Source organism: Mesoplodon mirus (genome assembly GCF_964341445.2).
Source record: "Mesoplodon mirus genome assembly, chromosome: 9".
Lineage (NCBI taxonomy): Eukaryota > Metazoa > Chordata > Mammalia > Artiodactyla > Ziphiidae > Mesoplodon > Mesoplodon mirus.
The window spans coordinates 88,459,374-88,478,511 of NC_138985.1; the positions used below are offsets into that span (position 1 = coordinate 88,459,374).

A 19,138-nucleotide genomic window follows, 5' to 3' on the forward strand; every position below is an offset into this window, starting at 1 on the left:
GGGAACTCTTAGAGCCCGCATGCCGCAATGAAGATGCCGCAACTGAGACCCGGAGCAGACAAATAAATAAATATCGGAAAAAAAAAAAAAAAGACATGGTGGCTAAGGTGGGGAGGGCAGTGAGGATGAGCAGGGTACATACAATATGAGACTAGCTCTGTTAGGGAGCTTTGCCCTTATAGGTAAACCTCATTTCTTCTGCAAATGTCAATTAGCATTTTATCACATTTGTGCCCCTCCTACCCTCTCGCTGTGGCTTCTTCTTTGTCTTTGGATGTAGGGTATCTTTTTTGGTAGGTTCCAGCATTTTTTTAGCTGATGATTGTTCAGCAGTTAGTTTGTAAGAAGAGGTTGAAATCATGTCCTTCTACTCTGCCCTCTTGTCATTTTCTCAATTAGCATTTTAATTGTGATGTTTAGTTTTAATTGTATTTATTTTTTAAGGTTACCTTTTTAGTACATGCAATACTAGTTTTCCTTTTTACAGTAGTAATATTTTTATTTTACAATCTACTTATTTAAAAATAAGATGAGCTTTAATAATTTTATAATCAACAAGATTATAGATGTGCAGAGATTTAGAAAAAACTGTGAAGGTGGTACGGACATGACTCAAGTTTGAGAAACACTCTACTAGGCCAGTGTTTGGCAAGTTATGGCCCTTGGGCCAAATCCGGCTCTCCAGTGCTTTTGTAAATAACATATTATTGGAACAGAGTCACACCCTTTCGTTTAGTATTGCCTGTGGCTGCTCTTCCCCACACTGGCAGAGTTGAGCAGTTGAGACAAAGAATATATAGTCCAACAAACCTAAAATACTTACTACCTAGCCTTCCGCAGAAAAAATGTGCTGACCCCTCTACCAACCCATACAAAATGTAATCATTACAATCATGACTTTATAAGGCACAGATACATTTAACAGCCAAACTTGTCCTTTCACTATATTGTCCCTTTTCTATATTCAAGATATTTTAGTGCCTTTCTACAGATCAAGAGTGTTCCAGGACACCTAAGGCTGAGGCCATGTGAGAACACTGGGCTATTATGAGAGTTTCTTTGTTTACTCTTTGACTGGATGGATTCTGCCTTCTCCTCAATTCTGTTTGATCAGAAACACTGTGGCACAATAAAAGGAGCTGATGAATTACTGAGGCCTTGAGGCTCCACTAAAGATTAGAGTTAAATGTGCACTTCAAAGGATCCCGGTGAAGCAGGAAACATCGATAGCTGTGATTTCTAAATGCAGAGCAGGCAAGGGAACTTCGGGTGAGGGAACTGGAAACCATCATTCTTAAATGAGCGTTGGTAGAGCAATGTAGGGATCGCTTCACCTGGTGGTCAAGGTTCTGCTGCGCTCTGGTTTCATGTTCCTTTTCGGCTTAACAAATATATTCTGGGTAGGTCTTCCATAATCCATGTCCTTGTAAGAAGACATTGCTCTTGATACCTGTGTATGTCCTGAGCACTGTTTCCAGTGTTTGACATCTATCATCTCACTTCATCCTTACATTTACCCCATGAGGTAAGTACTGTTATTATCCCTGTTTTACAAAGGAGGGCACGGAAGCACAGAGAGGTTTAGTAACCTGATCAAAATCACATGGCTGATAATAGGTGGAGTGGGGATTTGAACTCAGGATTTGATTCCAGTGCCTGTTTTTTAATCACTGCCCTACTCTGCCTCTATTCTGACCTGGACACTCAGCTGAAGGCACGTGTAAAAGTCATGTTACCAAACCAAACTTGGGTCTGCTCACCTGTGTGCAGTAAAGTCAATCTGACACCAAGTTGTGGTGAAGGAAAGTGCAGCGCTTATTGCAGGGGGCCAAGTAAGGAGTCCAGGGCAGCGAGTGCTCAAAACACTCCCCGATGGGTTTTTGGAAAGTATTTTTTAAAAAAGGCAAGGTAGGGGAGGGGGAGTCCCAGGGTATGAGATCAGCGCATGCACAGTTCTCTGGTTGATGGTGAGGCAACAGGGGTTAACGTTATCAATCCTTAGGTGCCAGTAGATCTGGGGGCTACGTGCCCATGGTCATCAAGTAGCTAATTTCTACCATTTGGTGGCGATTTTGGTATCTGTAAAATAGCTCAGGAAATATGCATCAGATACTATTATCTAGGCACTTCAGAGAGGAGATAAAGCAGAGGATGTGGGGGAGGGGTCTGTCCCGGGAAGGCCCCATAAGGTCCTGCTCTGTTACAGTCACACACCTATACTTAGGAGGCAGAGTCTTCCTTGAAGGTGTTGATCTAAGACAAATTGACTGGGACTTCCCTGGTGGCGCAGTGGTTAAGAATCCGCCTGCCAGTGCAGGGGACACAGGTTCGAGCCCTGGTCCAGGAAGATCCCACATGCCGCGGAGCAACTAAGCCCACAAGCCACAACTACTGAGCCCACACACAGCAACTACTGAAGCCTACGCGCCTAGAGCCCGTGCTCCGCAACAAGAGAAGCCACTGCAATGAGAAGCCCGCACACGGCAAAGAAGAGTAGACCCGGCTCTCTAAGATAAGAGATAATAAGAGATAATAAGATAGACAAGTAGAAAAATAAAGTGTTTATATACAACTGTAAATCTAGTCTATTCTACTACTAAATCCTTCCCTCTTTCTTATTTGCACTTCTATAGCCTACAGAGACTAAGTGGATTTTTTACTCTTTTTTGGACAATGTGAAAATAGGTCAGGTACCATGACTCTCCGCAGTTAGGCTGGTAGGTCAGAAAATTGTAGCACAGGTTGGTCTGCAACAGGCTCAGAGTCAGATCATATACAAACTCTCTGGAGTAGAAAAATAGGGATTTACTGGAGGATTCACACAGTCGTTAGACCTGGGATTTCAACCAGCACATCTGTGTCCTCCTAGAGAAGTGTCCTTGACATAGCTCTGATCATAGTGCTTCCCTGCAAGCTGCAATTAGAAGGGGTGTCTTACCTCTGCTGCTAAAAACACACATTCTGAAACCCAGCTTGTAGCAGCCTGAGGGAGGGTAGTAGAGGGTGGGAAACCATCAGTCTGTGTGCCTTGCTTGGAAGTGCTGCTTCTGCTTATTTGCTGAGTCCAGGTCCTGGAACTGGCCAGCATCAATCTTCAAATTCTGTTATTTCTTCCTGGGAACAGATTGAACTTGCTCAGACTTGCCTTGTGTTGCGATTACTCCTAACACCACTTAATTTGCAATTGCCAGTATTTGCCTTGTGCCTCTCAATGGGTGTGAAAATATTCAGATTGTCACGCTAATTAGAATATCTTTTGACAGCTGTACTTTCTGGGGAGTGGGCCAAGGAAAGGCCCCTGGGCACCCTAGTGCCCCTCCAGGGAGCAGGTTTGTGACCTCAGGTGGCCCAAGATTAGTCAGTTTCCATTCACAGGTACCTTGAGGTGCTTTTTTCAACCTCACCCTGAACCATTACCTTACAAGATTGTTAGGCACTTTTGATCTTTAAATATCACACGATATATACAAAGCATTTTAAAAGAGGAAGCAAACCAGAAAATGGCAAAGTGAATGTTTATTAAAATTAAAAAAAAACAAGACAAATAAATTATGCAAGCTATCTGTTTTACATAGAATACAGCAAAGTCATGGGAAGTTTTTACATGTGGCAATTCTGTCAGTCTTGACAAGACTATGTTTTAAGACAAAAATATTAAAGACTTCCCTGGTGGCTCAGTGGTTAAGAATCCGCCTGCCAATGCAGGGGACTGTACAGGTTCGAGCCCTGGTCCGGGAAGATCGCACATGCCACAGAGCAGCTAAGCCCATGTGCCACAACTACTGAGCCTGAGCTCTAGAGCCCGCGAGCCACAACTACTGAGCCCGAGTGCCGCAACTACTACGTGCCTAGAGCCCATGCTCCGCAACAAGAGAAGTCACCACAATGAGACGCCCGCGCACTGCAATGAAGAGTAGCCCCGCTCGCCGCAACTAGAGAAAGCCCGCATGCAGCAACGAAGGCCCAATGCAGCCGCAAATAAATTAAAAAGAAAAAAAAAAACCCACAAATGTTTGATAAAAATATAAAGTCCTGGGGATGTAATGTACAGCATGCTGACCATAGTTAATAACACTGGATTGCATATTTTAAAATTGCTACGACAGTAAATCTTAAGTCCTTATCACAAGAAAAAAAATTGTAACTATCTATGGGGACAGATGTTAACTGGACTTATTGTGGTGATCTCTTTACAATATATATAAATATTGAATCATTATGTTTACATCTGAAACTAATATAATATTGTATGTTAATTTTACCTCAATAAAAAAATACATACATAAAGAAAGAGATAAAGAAAAAAAGAAAGAAAAGGATGAGGATGAGGCAGTGTTTCATCTCTCACGTACTTAAGACTAAAATCTTGCCATCACAGTCCCTCCTATCCCTCTTTTGCTGTATCTATTAATGCTCCAGAACCTACTTTCCAAATAATTTTCTCCTATCCACTCTGCTACAGCCTTAACTCAGACCTTCAGCACTTCTTACCTGAATTATCACATCGACTTCCTGGTTTCTCTGTCATTCACTATTCTCTCCCTGCTAATCAGAGTAATCTTTCTAAAACCCATATCTGCTTACAGATAGTTCGCTCTCCTGTTTCAATTAACACCCCATATCCACAGGATAAACCCAAACTTGGCATGGAATACACATCTCTCCATCGCCTGACCCCTATTCCAGTTTTACCTTGCAGCCACTCCTCCCTTGATTTCCTTCCTCCCTGCCTCTAACAGAAACACACCCTCTGCTCTCCATCACCATCCCAGTGAAGTTTTTGTCCTTATGCTTAAGGACAGAATCTGTGAAAAATGCAGTTACCTATTACCTTGTGGTTACAGAAAAAGGGCACTTCATACACACTCTCATCACTAAACAGCACAATTCCAATCAGACTTTTAAAGAAATCTTGAGAGTCTGGAATTTTGAGATAAATAAATGTATTATTTATGAAGGTTTTTTAAAAACCTAACCCCCATAGGTAAAAATGTACTTAAAAGTTTCTATTAAGAAATGCCTCCTGGTACTTATATGAAGTTAGATCTGGCCTATGAGAGGAAGTTCAGTTTCATACACGATAGAGAAAACACACAGCAAAGGCTAATGCTAGCTATGGAATAATTTTTCATCCCTGAAAACTCATAGCTAAGTCTTCCTCTCTAATTTGAAGCCAATTTTTAATTGGAAGTGAAGAGTCAGTTTACACATTTACATACTCAATTTTATATTTAGCTACTCAATCTTCATGTGAAAATTTTATGTCATTTATTTGGTCAGTAAAGGGAGAATTCAAGGAGGAGTGAACACAGAAGGATAAGATTAATTTAAATCTTAAATGTCAACTGGGACCGATCCCACAGGAGCGGGTCATCCATTAATCAAAGAGTAACTGATCATGGTGGGGCCCAAGGGTTTGGGACCGTATCCAGTTGAGTGAATTCCGCAGAGAGCCCCAAGGGGGAGCAGGGAGAGCAGAAGGTCAACCCAGAGGAAAGTCTGAAGTCTCTAAAAAGAAAGGGGTGGAAGAGATGAAAGGGCTCTAAGAAGTGCCATCAGATGCTGGGAAGGCACATCTTATTGTTTCTGAACAATGACAGGCTTTCTTTACAACCTTCCCTTTCACTTCATTCCCATATATTTATTCACACGGATACGTGAAACTTGCACTAACACTCATTTCCTTCAAATAACACAAAATCTTATGTTTGAATTTCAAAGTTTTGTTCTCCTAAGAGCTTTGCTATGTGCTGATACAGAGGACTCTGCTTTAGTTTCAAAGATGTACAGTTAGTTTATGTTTTTTATTCTTTTATTCTCCATTTTTTCAATTTCCTCCTAGTTTCATAAGGAGAATCAGAAGTGCAGTCGTGTTAAGAAGAGCCTTTCAGGACTTCCCTGGTGGCTCAGTGGTTAAGAATCCACCTGCCAATGCAGGCAAAGAAAGCTCAATACCTTGTTATCTGTGTTTTCTATTTTATGCCACCAAAAGCAAAACATCACATAGATAAGCATATCTGGAGTTACTTATAGATCATCTAGAAATAATATTAGGAATTTATGTTTCTGAAATGAATACCCTACAAATTAATGGAAATGTGGTTATGTAATAATAGTTACAATACCTTGAAAATTGATTTTATACTCTTGAATACCCTGGTCAAGTATTTTAAATGCTAATCTAAAAATACATTCTATGAAATTAAGTGCATTGGCTCTCAGTAGAGTTGCCCTTTAAGGCCTCTGTCTCAGCTGTAAGAAAGTCTTGGAGACACAGTGTCTGTGTTCAGATGTTTCCAGAGAGCTAATTTTCTGAGTAACAAATAGACTTTGAAGAAAAAAATAAAAATGGGGAGGGGCTCACTTAAAATATCTGCGTACAAATACCAATAAAGGTTAAAATTAGGGATGGATGAAATAGAACTTGTCCCTAGAGAGAATTTAAAAAAAAATGATGAATTTATTATGTAACATTGGAAGGATAAAACTAAGAGGAAGCTCCTTCTTTCTTTTTCAGATATTCTTCTCCCCTGTCTAATGATACAGCCCTGAACTTTCTGAGAGACACATAATATTGCTTAAAAAGAATACTGAGGGGACTTCCCTGATGGTCCAGTGGTTAAGACTCTCTGCTTCCACTGCAGGGGGTGCGGGTTCTATTCTTGGTCGGGGCACTAAGATTCTGCATGCCACGCGCAGCCAAAAAATTAAAAAAAAAAAAAAAAGAATACTGAAATAGTCTCATTCCTCTCTCTTATTAGCTGTGTGGCAGATAAATTTCAGTGACTTCATCTATAAGCTATAAATAATAATAATAACAATAGTAACTATAATACCATACAGGGTCATTGTGGGAATTAAAAAAGAAGAAGTGGTATGAACTGAATTGTGTTTCCCCACCAGATTCATATGTTGAAGCCCTAACCCTCAATGTATTTGGAGATATAGCCTTTACAGAGTTACTTAAGGTTAAATGAGGTCATAAGGGTAGGGCCCTAATCTGATAGAATTAGTGTCCTTTTAAGAAGAGACAGTGGAGAGCTTGTTTTCTGTCTAACATTCGAGGACACAGTGAGAAGGCAGCCATCTGCAAACCGGGAAGACAACTCTCACCAAAAGAGAATCCTGCCAAACCTTGATCTTGGACTCTAGCCTCCAGAACTGAAAGAGTAAATTTCTCTTGCTTCAGTCACCCAGTCTACAGTATTTTGTTACGGCAGCCTGAGCTGACTGATACAATAAGGTAGGATATCAAGGGTAGGGTCCATGTCAGACTTGCTGATATTTAATCCCACAGCATTCTCAGTGCCTATTATCTAGTAGGTACTCAATAAATCTTTACTGAATGAATAAATGATTGAATCAAAAAATAAAAGTTAGTCATTAATACAGATTTAAATTCTCTTTGAGCAGAGCTGACTTCAGACTTTCTGAGTTCTTTATTGGATTGCATATGTTAAGCAGCATGAAAATCCAGTGCAGTGCCAATCCCAGGAATTTCTCCCTCTCTATACTTTCCCTTTTCCTCCACCTGTCTGTGTAGGTGTTTAGAGAATGCAGCTTGGGATCCAGACTGCCTGAGTCCAAATCTTGGCTCTATCACTTGTAGCCTTGGGCAAGATGGTGGCAGTAATAGCATATGTAAAAACAGAGATAATAATAACCTACCTCATCAGGTTGCTGTGAGAATTAAATGAACAGAAACTTGTCATGCTTAGAAAACAAATAGCTTAATCTATTGACAGCATCCTCCCTTCCGTGCCTATACTCCCCCTTCCTGAATATCTCGATATACAGCGGTCATTAACTCTGTTCTTAAATTTACTTTAATTTTAGGATGAACTTGATGTGTTGACCTAAAACAAATAGACTGCCAGATATTTCTCCAGCAAAGATGGGTTTTTTTCAGGATCAGCACAGAATCACAATTCAGGGTCTGCAACCATGGCAAGCCACATGCAAGTTCCCACAAGGCAAGGGAAGGAGAAGATTTCATAGAGGGGAAAAGGAAGTTGGGAAGGCCAGAGTAAACAAAGAGTCCATGGCTTTTCATTGGCTGAGTCCTTGCCCGGAAAGAAGTGGAGTCTTTCTTCTTCCCACTGAGCTCTGCTCACGTTGCAGGGTGTGGAAGCTCCCATCTCTATTTAATTGCAGTTTCTGTTCGTTAATTTTACAGATGATACCAAACACGCCCTCTCCTTCCTCTCTTCTGTTGTTGGTGCTCTCTCATTCTCAGGATCTCCTACCTATCTGACCATTTATTCCCATATCTCTTGCAGGCTTCCTCTTTCTACTTTCTTTTGGAAGTCCTCAAGGCTGTGAGTCTACATTCACTTGGCCAGTTGCATCTGCTTCTCTCTCTCAACTTGTACAACCATCCTATCACTACACACTCTCTATTCTGACTCTTAAATATCTCTCAAATCTATATTTTAGGCCATCTCCACTGTCACAATCCTGGTCCAGCTCTCCATCATCTTTCACCTTTTGTGTAACAGCCTCATAACTGGTCTTTTACTGCCTCTAATCTTGTCCTCTCCGATCTCAGTTTTGTTTTTTTGTGTTTTTGTTTTCTTTTTTTATTATTAATTTATTTGTTTATTTTTGGCTGTGTTGGGTCTTTGTTGCTGCGCGCGGGCTTTCTCTACTTGTGGCGAACGGGGGCTACTCTTTGTTGTGGGGCACAGGCTTCTCATCACGGTGGCTTCTCTTGTTGTGGAGCACGGGCTCTAGGCACACAGGCTTCAGTAGTTGTGGCTCGCGGGCTCCAGAGCGCAGGCTCAGTAGTTGTGACACACGGGCTTTGCTGTTCCGCAGCATGTGGGATCTTCCCAGACCAGGGCTCGAACCCATGTCCCCTGCATTGGCAGGTGAATTCTCAACCACTGCACCACCAGAGAAGCCCTCAGTTTTGTTTTTAAAAATACAAGTTGGATTAGTACTTTGCCTGCTTAAAAGCCCTAATTAACTTGTCAACACCCTTAGGAAATGATCCTCCAAACTTTAACGTGCCCATAAACTTCAAGACCTGCCTCTTGCCTACCCCTCTGGCTTCAGGTCTCACTCATCCCTCTGTTGTTGTCCTCAACCAGACACAATGGGCTTTGAGTTACTCAGCGCTCTGACACTCACTCTTGACAGGTCTTTGAGCACATTGGGTGCCCCATCTAAAACCTTCCCAATATGCTCTCCAGTCTTGGTGGCTGCCCCATGGTCTCCTCCAGCAGCATCTTTCTGTAACACACTTTTGTTTTAAAATTCTCATCCCCTGCTTGATGAAGGAAGAATTGCTTATGTCTTATTTACTTTTTTAACACACAGTACACATTTAAATAGTTGTTGGCTAGAAGAATGAATGAACTGTTCTCAGTTTTCCTTATGCTCATTTTTACTCCTTTGGTTCAAATGCTTTGATCTATATGACGGTTAATTTTATGTATTGACTTGGCTGGGCCACGGGATGCCCAGATATGGGGTCAATCATTATTCTTAGTACTTCGGTGAGGGGGTTTTTGGATGAGTTTAGTCTTTAAATCAATAGATAAAGCAGATTGTTCTTCCTAGTGTGTGTAGGCCTCATCCAATCAGCTGAAGGCCTGAATAGAATAAAAAGACTGACCTTCTCTGAAAAAGAGGAAATTCCTCCTGTTCAAGCTAGGACGTTGGTTTTTACCTGTCTTCAGATTTGAACTGAGACATCGGCTCTTCCTGGGTCTTGAGCCCACTGGTCTTTGGATTGTAACTACATCATTGGCTCTCTGGGTCTTCAGCTTGCAGACTCACCCTGCAGACCTTAGGACTTGCCAGCTTCTATAATTGAGTGAGCCAAATTCTTACAATAAGTCTGTCTGTCTATCTATCTATCTATCTATCTACCTATCTATCTACAGCCTGTTGGTTCTGTTTCTCGGGAGAACGCTAACACAATCTGCCAATAATATATGAGGTTGGAAATACAGCATGAAGTGAATCAGATTCATGGATAATAAAACAGAAATATTTACTGCTGGACAATAAAACTGCCACTAGCAGCAGTTTTCTAAATTTAACCAAGTTTGAATTTTATTTTCATTTCTCTGTTCAAAAATTGCCCCAATCCAGAAGGTCATCAGCAAAAACAGTAATGAAAATCAAGATGCATCAGTAAGCTGCAAACTGAGTAACTCCTTCTTTAGGGGAGCGTTATCCAGTAAAACATGCACTGCCAACCAGTTCATATTTAAAAATTCATATTTCAGAAATAATATTTTAAAGAGTAGTTAAGTTTAAATAGCCTACAAATTAAAACAGAAAACAAACATATAATGTGGCTAAACTCTCTTAGAGAACTACCTGAGTTCTGTGCCTGACAAAAGAAGTTGCTCAGCAGAGAATGAAAGACTATGAGAAGATTAAGCAACTTCTACCTTTTTTCTAGGTACATGGTGGGTCTTATTTATGTTCCATAAATAAATGTCCTGTTGAAGTCACATGTTGTCACCTGGCAGCATTCCTAATTCCTGCTTCCACTATTGAATTATATCTGGCATGAGAATTCAGAGGAGTTCACCAAAAAAAATTCTTTGAGCACCTGCTCTGTGCTAAGTTCATTGCTAAGTGTTGAGAAGACACAGAGAATAACATATGCCTGCTCCCAAAAGATGAAATTAGAAAATAGCAGGAACAAAAGAAGTGAAGAGTGAATTCAACGGCAACTTTTCTGTTCTTCACTCTATTTGCCTTCATTTCTCTCTAATTCACTTTCAGGCCTGGTAATGAATATGTGACAAGCAGATCCTAGCCAATTACTTATATCAGAATGTACAGGTCCATGAAGAGGACCACCGGCTTAATGAGAGTCTATAGGAGACAGACTTAGGGGATGTAGAAAATTCAACTGAAACAACGATGTGACAGAGCTGCTAGAAAAGCTCATAATGCTTACTTTTGTTCTACATTTGTAGAAATAAAGCATCTAGATCAAAGTAGGTAATAGTTTTACCACTGTATATTTTATTATATATTGCTGAATGATCTTGGATATTTAGCCTGGAGTAAGTCAATTAAGACACACTTGAAAACTTTCTTCAAACCTTTGGTCTTCTGTTTAGCTATGGATGAAAAACTTGGGACAATGAGTGAAAGTTACAGATGGGGTCTTTTCTAGCTATCAAGGTATATAACAAAGAAATGAGTTGGCCTGGGGGATCTGAATAAGTACAAAGATTTCTATCAGAAGTGATCAAGAAAAGGATGGATGGACACCTGTCAAAGATAATCTAGAAGAACTTATTCTTTTGGCTGGAGTTGAATCATGACATTCGTTACCTCCTCAAGCTCTAAAGTTCCATGGTTTTAGATTTCAATAAGTTGTAGACTGTTTACCCGTGCACTGGGTAGACACATCAATGACACATTATTAAAACTTTTATAGCATGTTCAATAACATCATTTCACAAAAAATAAACTCAGAAATCTCATTAAATAAATATTGATACAATAAAGTGTACATTTTGGTACCCAACCAAACTTAGCCTGTGCGGTATTTCATGAACATAAAGTTTTCTTTGTGATTCAAATCTTACATGGTATAAAGACCTAGAATAATATTTATAAATGTGAATTATTTTAGCCAAAGAAAAATAATGCAAGGTCTCTCTAAGGCTATTGAACACTCTCCCTTTCAATGTATCTTTTATTTCTGCCTTTATTATTCTTTCGTTTCTGTTTTATTTGCTGAAAATATCATTACAAGTAAGTACAATGATAAATTTTGTTAAACTCTTGCTTTTAAATACTTGGAATCTGAATCCTTGCTCTGATGTACTCCGAGGAACTCTTCTATTTATTTTTTCTCCCTGTCCCTTCGTTGTTTCTAATAAGAGGTTAAGACTAAAATAGTTCCCCTTCAGAAATGTACAAGGGCATATATTCAATTTAGGTTTTGTTCCTAGAAGTTAGTGTGTAATCAAAATTATATAAACTTTCTGCATGTTCCTCTCCATATTATTTTCAAATATTTAAAGTTTCAAATCTGGGATCCTTCGAGACTACTTTTATTTTCATCATGCATGGATTGTAAATAATATGTTAATAAAATACCTGTATGTAATATAAATATTTGTTGGAAACCCATCAAAAGTTGGTCTAGTTCTCTCCTTAATATCGTAAGTATAATTTTTTTTTGGATGGGAGGGTTGATCCATGGCATCTTTCATTGTTTCTGGTTGGCTAATTGCTTCTGTCATACCTGTGTCTTCTCACTTCCTTTCCTGATGAAGCTGTTTAGGTCTGCCCGGGAAGCTACCGTGAAACTCCCCCAGCTAATATTCCATAGGTGGACCTGAGCAACCACCAAAGGCTTTTCCTGGGTTGAACCAGGTTGAGATTCCAATGACGCAAACAGGGTTCCTACTATTTAATCTTTTACTCCTATGCCTGCAGCCAATGTTGGTTTACTTGTTTGTTTGTTTTTCTGAAGTAATTTAAATTATACTCAAAGTTCTCAAAGTCCTATTGCTTAGACTCAGTGAATGGAGCATCATTTGAAAAGATATGATAAGTAGACCATAAGTATCATGGTAAAAGAATAAAATACTGATTTTTTTTCTTTTAAATAAAGAGAAAAGAGTGTCTTAAAAAGTGTTTCATTGCAATACGCAAGCAGGCTGACCAGTATATATTAGCTCCTGGAAACTTTGAGAAGCCTTCTTCCTTCACAAATAGACAGTGGGGTTTATCATCTCAGCTTTAACACCTTTCCCCTCATTTAGTCTTTGTATGAAAAACACAATTAATGCTGTCTTGAAAAGTCCAAGCTGAATTGAGAAACCATCTGTCAGAGATGTAAGAAATTCCAGCCTTGGATGGAAGGCTGGATGTTATTAATCTTCATGGTTTCTTTCAACCCTTAATTCTTCTTAATTATGGTAAATATATATTTTCTTCTAAATGGGAAAGTTGATCCATGTGACTTGGATTCTAACAGTGGATTCTAACAGAATTTTTAAGAGGTTAAGATGAACATCAAACTTTTCTGTATGTCAAAGACCAGCCTCTCTGTCTCTCTCGCTCTCCCCCGCTCTCTCCCTGTCTCTCTCTGTCTCTCTCTCTCTCTCTAGGAGTTGTCTGGTCATTTGTTTGACCATTTCTGAAAAGAGAATTTAAAAATTAAAGAAAAAAGTCTCCATATTAATATTCTCTTTATATTAAGAAAAAAATCTCTAAGGAAAAATTTCTCTATACACATCACAGGTTAATTTACAATTTGGGTTGCTAGCAACTGGAAGTCATTGCCTGTGTGATAGCTTCATGTCTCCATGTTAAAAATTAGAAAGAGGTCAGTTCTAATGAATAGAGGCCCACACAGACAAGTGCTGTTTCTGTTGGTTCCTCTCGTACCAAGTCTAAGAATAGAAAGGAAAAAAAAAAAAAAAACTAGCAAACAGAAGAGAACCATCTTTTACTGCCATCTTTCCCTTCAGCAGTAACTGAGGCATGTGTTTGATAGAGGGAAGGGAAGTGTGCTTCTTCTTACTCTCCCTCAGTAAAGGATATTAGTTCCATTAAGCACTGTTGGAAAGTATATTGGAGATAGTATATTTTAAATTAATTTAAAAGGTAAAGGGTTTTTAATGCCTTTTAATATAAGCAAACATTGATTTTATTAAAATGCCTTCAGATATTACAATACAATGACTTATTTATCACTCCAAGTCTGTATCATGGGTATAACTTCCTTTCCAAGTATACTGATTTTGTGTATTTTGGAAGTGGAGAGAGAACCAAAGCAGTCCACCAAAATTCTTCCTCACCATCCTTCTTAAATAGAACCAGGTCTATCATGCCAACAGAGACTATTTCAAAACAGTAGAAATTATTATTATTTTTTAAAGGGATAGGATTAACCAATTAGATGTTTCTTAAACAACAAAGAATGTCATATTTTTCTAAGCTGTGTTTGACATAAAATGTCAAATATTTATAATAAAATATTAAAGTTAAGTACAGTGAAATGTGTGAAATATTGAAAGGATTATCAACCTTGTTGGAGTCCTTGTATAGCATAGGAACGTCTATATTCATTGATAACATGAAAAACTTAACATTTCTCTTTATATTGAAAGCCCAAATAGAATTGATTTAAAATTTAAAGCACTTCTAGTAAGAAATTTCAGCACTGTATAAGTTAAACATAGAGAGAAAACCATATTTATTACTTTTTTTCTCATGTTTTTCTGTTAAGAACTTTCTTAGACTCTGAGGTGTTTAACTGAACTCAACAAATATCTGCAAAAATTTAATTTTAATTTTTGGGCTGTTTAACTCTTACAGTGAAGCCTATTCTGAGTGCTATATTAAATGTATAGCAGTAATTATATGTATTTTCCTAGCTTGTGATATGAGGAATCTTGCATTTCAATATATTATTCTTATACTCAAGATCATCTGACTTCAAATGAGGAACTCTGTTTCAGAGCACCACTTGAATATAAAGACTATCACCCACCTGGGGATTAGAACTAGGCTGATTGTCAGTTATGCAACCTGGTATTAGTGCCCTTGTTATTTTCCACGGAATAAAAAGGCAACATGAAAGAGAATTTTTGCTACTAGTATCTAGCTTCTATACAGCTGACCTTGCGTTTGTCATAGTGCAAGAGAAGAGAAATACAGATTGTAAGGTGAAATCCATAGAAGATTCAAACTCACTGTGGTCAGTAGATAGAGGCATGACAGCCATGCTGTTAAGAAGAGACACTGGAGTCCAGTGTACTTGGATTCTATCTATTGATAAATAGCTGTATGACTTGGATAGTTACTTAACCTCTTTGGGCTTCAGTTTCATTGTCCTCATGTAAAAGGAAAGTTGTTAGAGGTTTAAGTAAATATGTGTGTGTGTTTGTGTACATATATATGTGTATATATATATATATATACACTTAAGGTACATATATATCATATATGATATGTATGTATCTTTAATATATATCATATATGAACATTAAGATATACATTACTTAAAATTAAATACATATATACTTGAGACATATATATATAATATGTATTCATTTAGGATATACGTGGCTATGTACATATATTCACTTACAATTATACATATATGATAATAGAACAGTTCCTGGCAGGTGGTAAGCACTACTTAACTATTAACTATTATTTTATTGCCTTATCATTTCTATATCTGAACTACTAATGAGTAACGAAGTTGATTGACCTGATGGTTCTTTCCTTTCCCTGCTTTTTCTTTAAAGGTTCAAAGTTGCAGCAAAATGTTACTTTTAAGAAGCTGAGTAAACACAGAATGAGAAGCCCTAAAGCAAGGTGCTGAGTTAATAGACAGGATAATCACTTCCTGAATACAGATGAACCGAGCTCTTTGTAGAACTAGCAGGGGGACTGTTAATGGGCTTTTGTTTTAGAGAGGATGGCTTGAGGGAGAGGCCTGATGAGAGCCCTTACAACATCTGCCTCTCTCGTTGCCTATTACTGAAACAGTAGCCTTGCAAATAAGTATAATCTCATATAAATCAAAACACTAGACCGTGAGCTCTATCAGGACAGAGATTTTGTCTATGTTGGGTCACTGCTGTCTCCACAGGGTCCAGGCAAGTGCCTGACAAATAGCAGGTTCACAATAACTATTTCTTGAATGAATTGAATGAATGAAAAATCTTGACCTTTCCTTTAAATAGGATTAACATTAAAAGCAAAACAAACAAAATAGCAGGCTTTCCTACTTCCTGATGGATTTCTGACCCCAAGAATGCTGGTAAGCAGATTAAGCAGGGTTGAGGAGGAGCACGTGAATGACAGCAGTGTGAATAGGTACATTTAGCAAGTATTCCAGAAGCCACGGATTTGGTTAAGGCTTCACAGGAATGTGTGGTGTGGAGAGGTGCGGCACTAAACTCTGATTCATGCACATGTGACACATTTGAATTACAAATATTTTGTCCAGCATCTAACTTTAGTGTCTATACTTATACTTTTTCTCTCCCCAGGTTTTCAGAAACCTTTTTCACAAAGTGATACTTTTACTCTCTGCAAACATTTAGCTTACTTTAGCTTTCTAAGGTGGGGTTTATCATATAGCATTAATTATAGTTTAGCTCACGACCTCGGATTGTAGATTAAAATAATATAACATTCTTAGAGCTATGCCTGACTTAAATCTAAACACATGTTCATTTTTACTGCCATAGCAAACATGTTTTTGAAAACAGAAAGAAGTCCCTTTTTATAGCATAGGCAAGCTAATAATTTGAATAGGAATATATGTTCATTTATGCACACCATAAGTTTTCCTAATTTTCTTTGTAATGAAAACTGAGAAGGTATTAGTCATCCTTGGATGAGCCATACTCAGTTCTACTTGTCTTTTCTAAATATAATGAAAACACAGCAAACAAATTTAAAGTACATTATTAATTGATTAGATATGATTTCTTAAAATGGTTTACATCATCTCTTTTAACTTCCATTCTTCCAAGCTTCCAGACATTAATAGCGAGTCACCAAAAAGCTATCATTGATTTATAATGCACATTACTACATCGGACTTGGCCCAAGAAATCTGTATGGGCCCCAAAGGAAACAGAAAAATGTTTACAACTGAGCCATGGCAGAAATAGGCTGAAAACACATATCTGTATTCTCCAAAAACAATTAGGGCTAATGTAATTAAGGTGAATATTCTGGTTCATTTTATTCCATGGAACTGTTTCACTCTTGAAGCCCCATGTAGGAAAGAGTCTTTATGGTTAGAACACTACTGAGGGTGGTATAATTTTGCTTGGCCCTTGAACATGTAAAGTAAACATTTTACATTATTGCACAGGGACAAAAATTTACAGCCAAAGATGACACAGGATCTGATTAAAGTTAACACACTTGGCGTTTAAGGCTAACCCGCATAGGAAAGCGATCATTCCCAGGATGGAGATCAAATATCTTAACACAGTGTTACCTGTCTGAGTTGCTAGAAAAGATTTCTTATCTAAAAATTGATCCATAGGATGTGTTTTCAAATTTGTCAGTCTCTTTTCATTTGTGTGCTAGACAGAGGCACTTTAAGAGCTATTAACTGTAGTCTCAGGAGTACAAGACTGGGTTTCAGCAGTCATTGGTAAATATGGCAAGGAATTAAAATGACATTGGATTAAAAAGAAAGTAAACAAACCATTAAATCAGAAAATTTCACCAAATCTTGTAAAAACCACTGGTCTCTGAGTTGAAGAACTTCCTCACTTAAAAAAAAAAAAAAGAAAAAGATAAAAGAAAAATCAGTGGCTATCCCCCCACCCAAATAAGTGAATACTACAGCTTTTCGATGTTAAGGTATGATGGTTTTGCTGTTTGGGCTAGTGAGGGTTTTAAAATATTGACGAGTTAAGTACTTTGAGTTATGTTTCCAGCAATATTTCAAAGTATCGTAGTATTATGCAGAAGTTCCAAATAGAAAAACTAAAATATCGAATAAAACAGGTTGAAAAAGTTTAGTAAAATGTATAAAAATTAAAAGGCTAAAAACCAAAACCAAAACCAAAAAAACCTCACCGCGTTTTAAGTGTGTAAAAATAAATCACATTCATTCATGGAAATCCAGTGACTGTTTTTTTTTTTGTTTTTTTTGTTTGGTCTTAGTTAGTTGATACGTACTGCACCTGCCACAACACGTTGGAAAGTAGGTCCTGGTACACACTAAGGAATATCCAACCAGGTAAATACATCAGGGTAATAAGGCCCATGAAATTGAGCGGATAGTGAGAATAGTCCCAGGAACAAGCGCCCCAAGTGCGGAGTCCCAGACCCCAGGACAACTCCCACGCGTAGATGAAGATCACGTAGAAGGGCACTCGCTTCCAGGTGCCCCAGCCCCGACTGTAGTGGAGGTGGAAGTAGAGCTTTTCCACCACGAAACTGCAGCTGCCGTACATAAAGAAGGACCAGAGAGACGTGTGGCCGCTGCTTGTCCCGTCCCCCTGCCCCAGCACGTTAAAGAAGAATGTGAAGAAGATCTCATCCAAAAAGCCGTGCATTCCGAAGAAAAGAAAGCGGAGCAGGTCCGGCAGCCCCTGGCTGGGGGCTCCCCCAGCGCCCCTGGGGCCGCGAGGTCTCCGCCGCCGGCCGCCGGCTGCCGCAGGGACCCGGGCGCCTGCAGGGGCGGGGGGCGCGCCCCGCAGCAGCTGTTGCTGCTGCTGCTGCTGCCGCCGCTGGTACCGCAAGCGCAGGAAGCGCTTCAGGAACACTTGGCAGTGGTAGAGCGCCAGCACGTACTGCAGCGCCAGGTCCAGCGCCCCCGGCGCCGCTGCGCCCCCCGGCCCGCCGCCCTGGCTAAGCAACGCGCCCGCCAGGGTCTGCAGCCCCACGTGGGCCGAGGGGTAGAGGAGGAAATTGAAGACGAAGGCGCTGGGGCAGCGCCGCTGCTGCAGGTAGACCTTCTCCAGGGCAAAGTGGGTGAGCGAGTGCAGGAGGCAGTGGTAGGGTGAGGAGAAGCCCAGCATCCGGAGGTCGGGGCTGCGAACGAAGCGCCGCGCCGCAGACAGGAGCACGTCCAGGGTGATCCCGTGCATCCCGTAGAAGTAGAGGCGCATCCAGGCGGGCAGCACGGCGCCCTCGGCCGGCGCTTCAGCAGTGGACAGCGGCTCTGGGCGGCTGACGGCTGCCTCGCCTCCCCGCCCGCCGGCGGCCCCCGAAAGCCTCGCCGCGCCGCCCCTCCGCGTGGGACCCTCGTCGTCCGCGTCCCTGCCGGCCATCGACTCAGAGGCTGCCGGGGCGCCCGAGCCCGCGCCACCGCTGCCGCCGCCGCTGCCGGGTGCGCGGAGCTGCGGGGCCGAGGGGCCGAGCCCCGCGCCGCCTCCCGGACGCTGCCGGCCCCCGGGGGGCGCGCGGGGAGCTCCGTCCCGGCCGCGGCCGGGAGGCGGCCGGAGCTGCTGCGATTGGGGGACGCGTGGACCGCCCGGCTCGCGGAGTCCCCCCGCCGCGGCCCCGCCGCGCCCTCGCCTCCAGTCCCGGGCGAGGTGCCGCCGGCCAGCGCCCGCGCTCACCCTGCGCGGCCTATCAGGCGCCGAGGCCCGGCGAGGTGCAGTGGCGCCGGGGCCGAGGGGAGAAATGCAGAGGCTGGTGCAAACCCCATCTC

General features: G+C 40.6%; 1 protein-coding gene across 1 annotated transcript; it reads right to left on the bottom strand.

Annotated features, from left to right (window-relative positions):
• Positions 1-17,639: 17,639 nt before the first annotated feature.
• TMEM229A (transmembrane protein 229A) lies at positions 17,640-18,755 on the bottom strand (the record flags this gene model as incomplete). The annotated part of the gene is made up of 1 exon (XM_082632489.1): positions 17,640-18,755. One exon carries the CDS (start codon positions 18,753-18,755, stop codon positions 17,640-17,642), a length of 1,116 nt encoding a protein of 371 aa, XP_082488615.1.
• Positions 18,756-19,138: the final 383 nt, after the last annotated feature.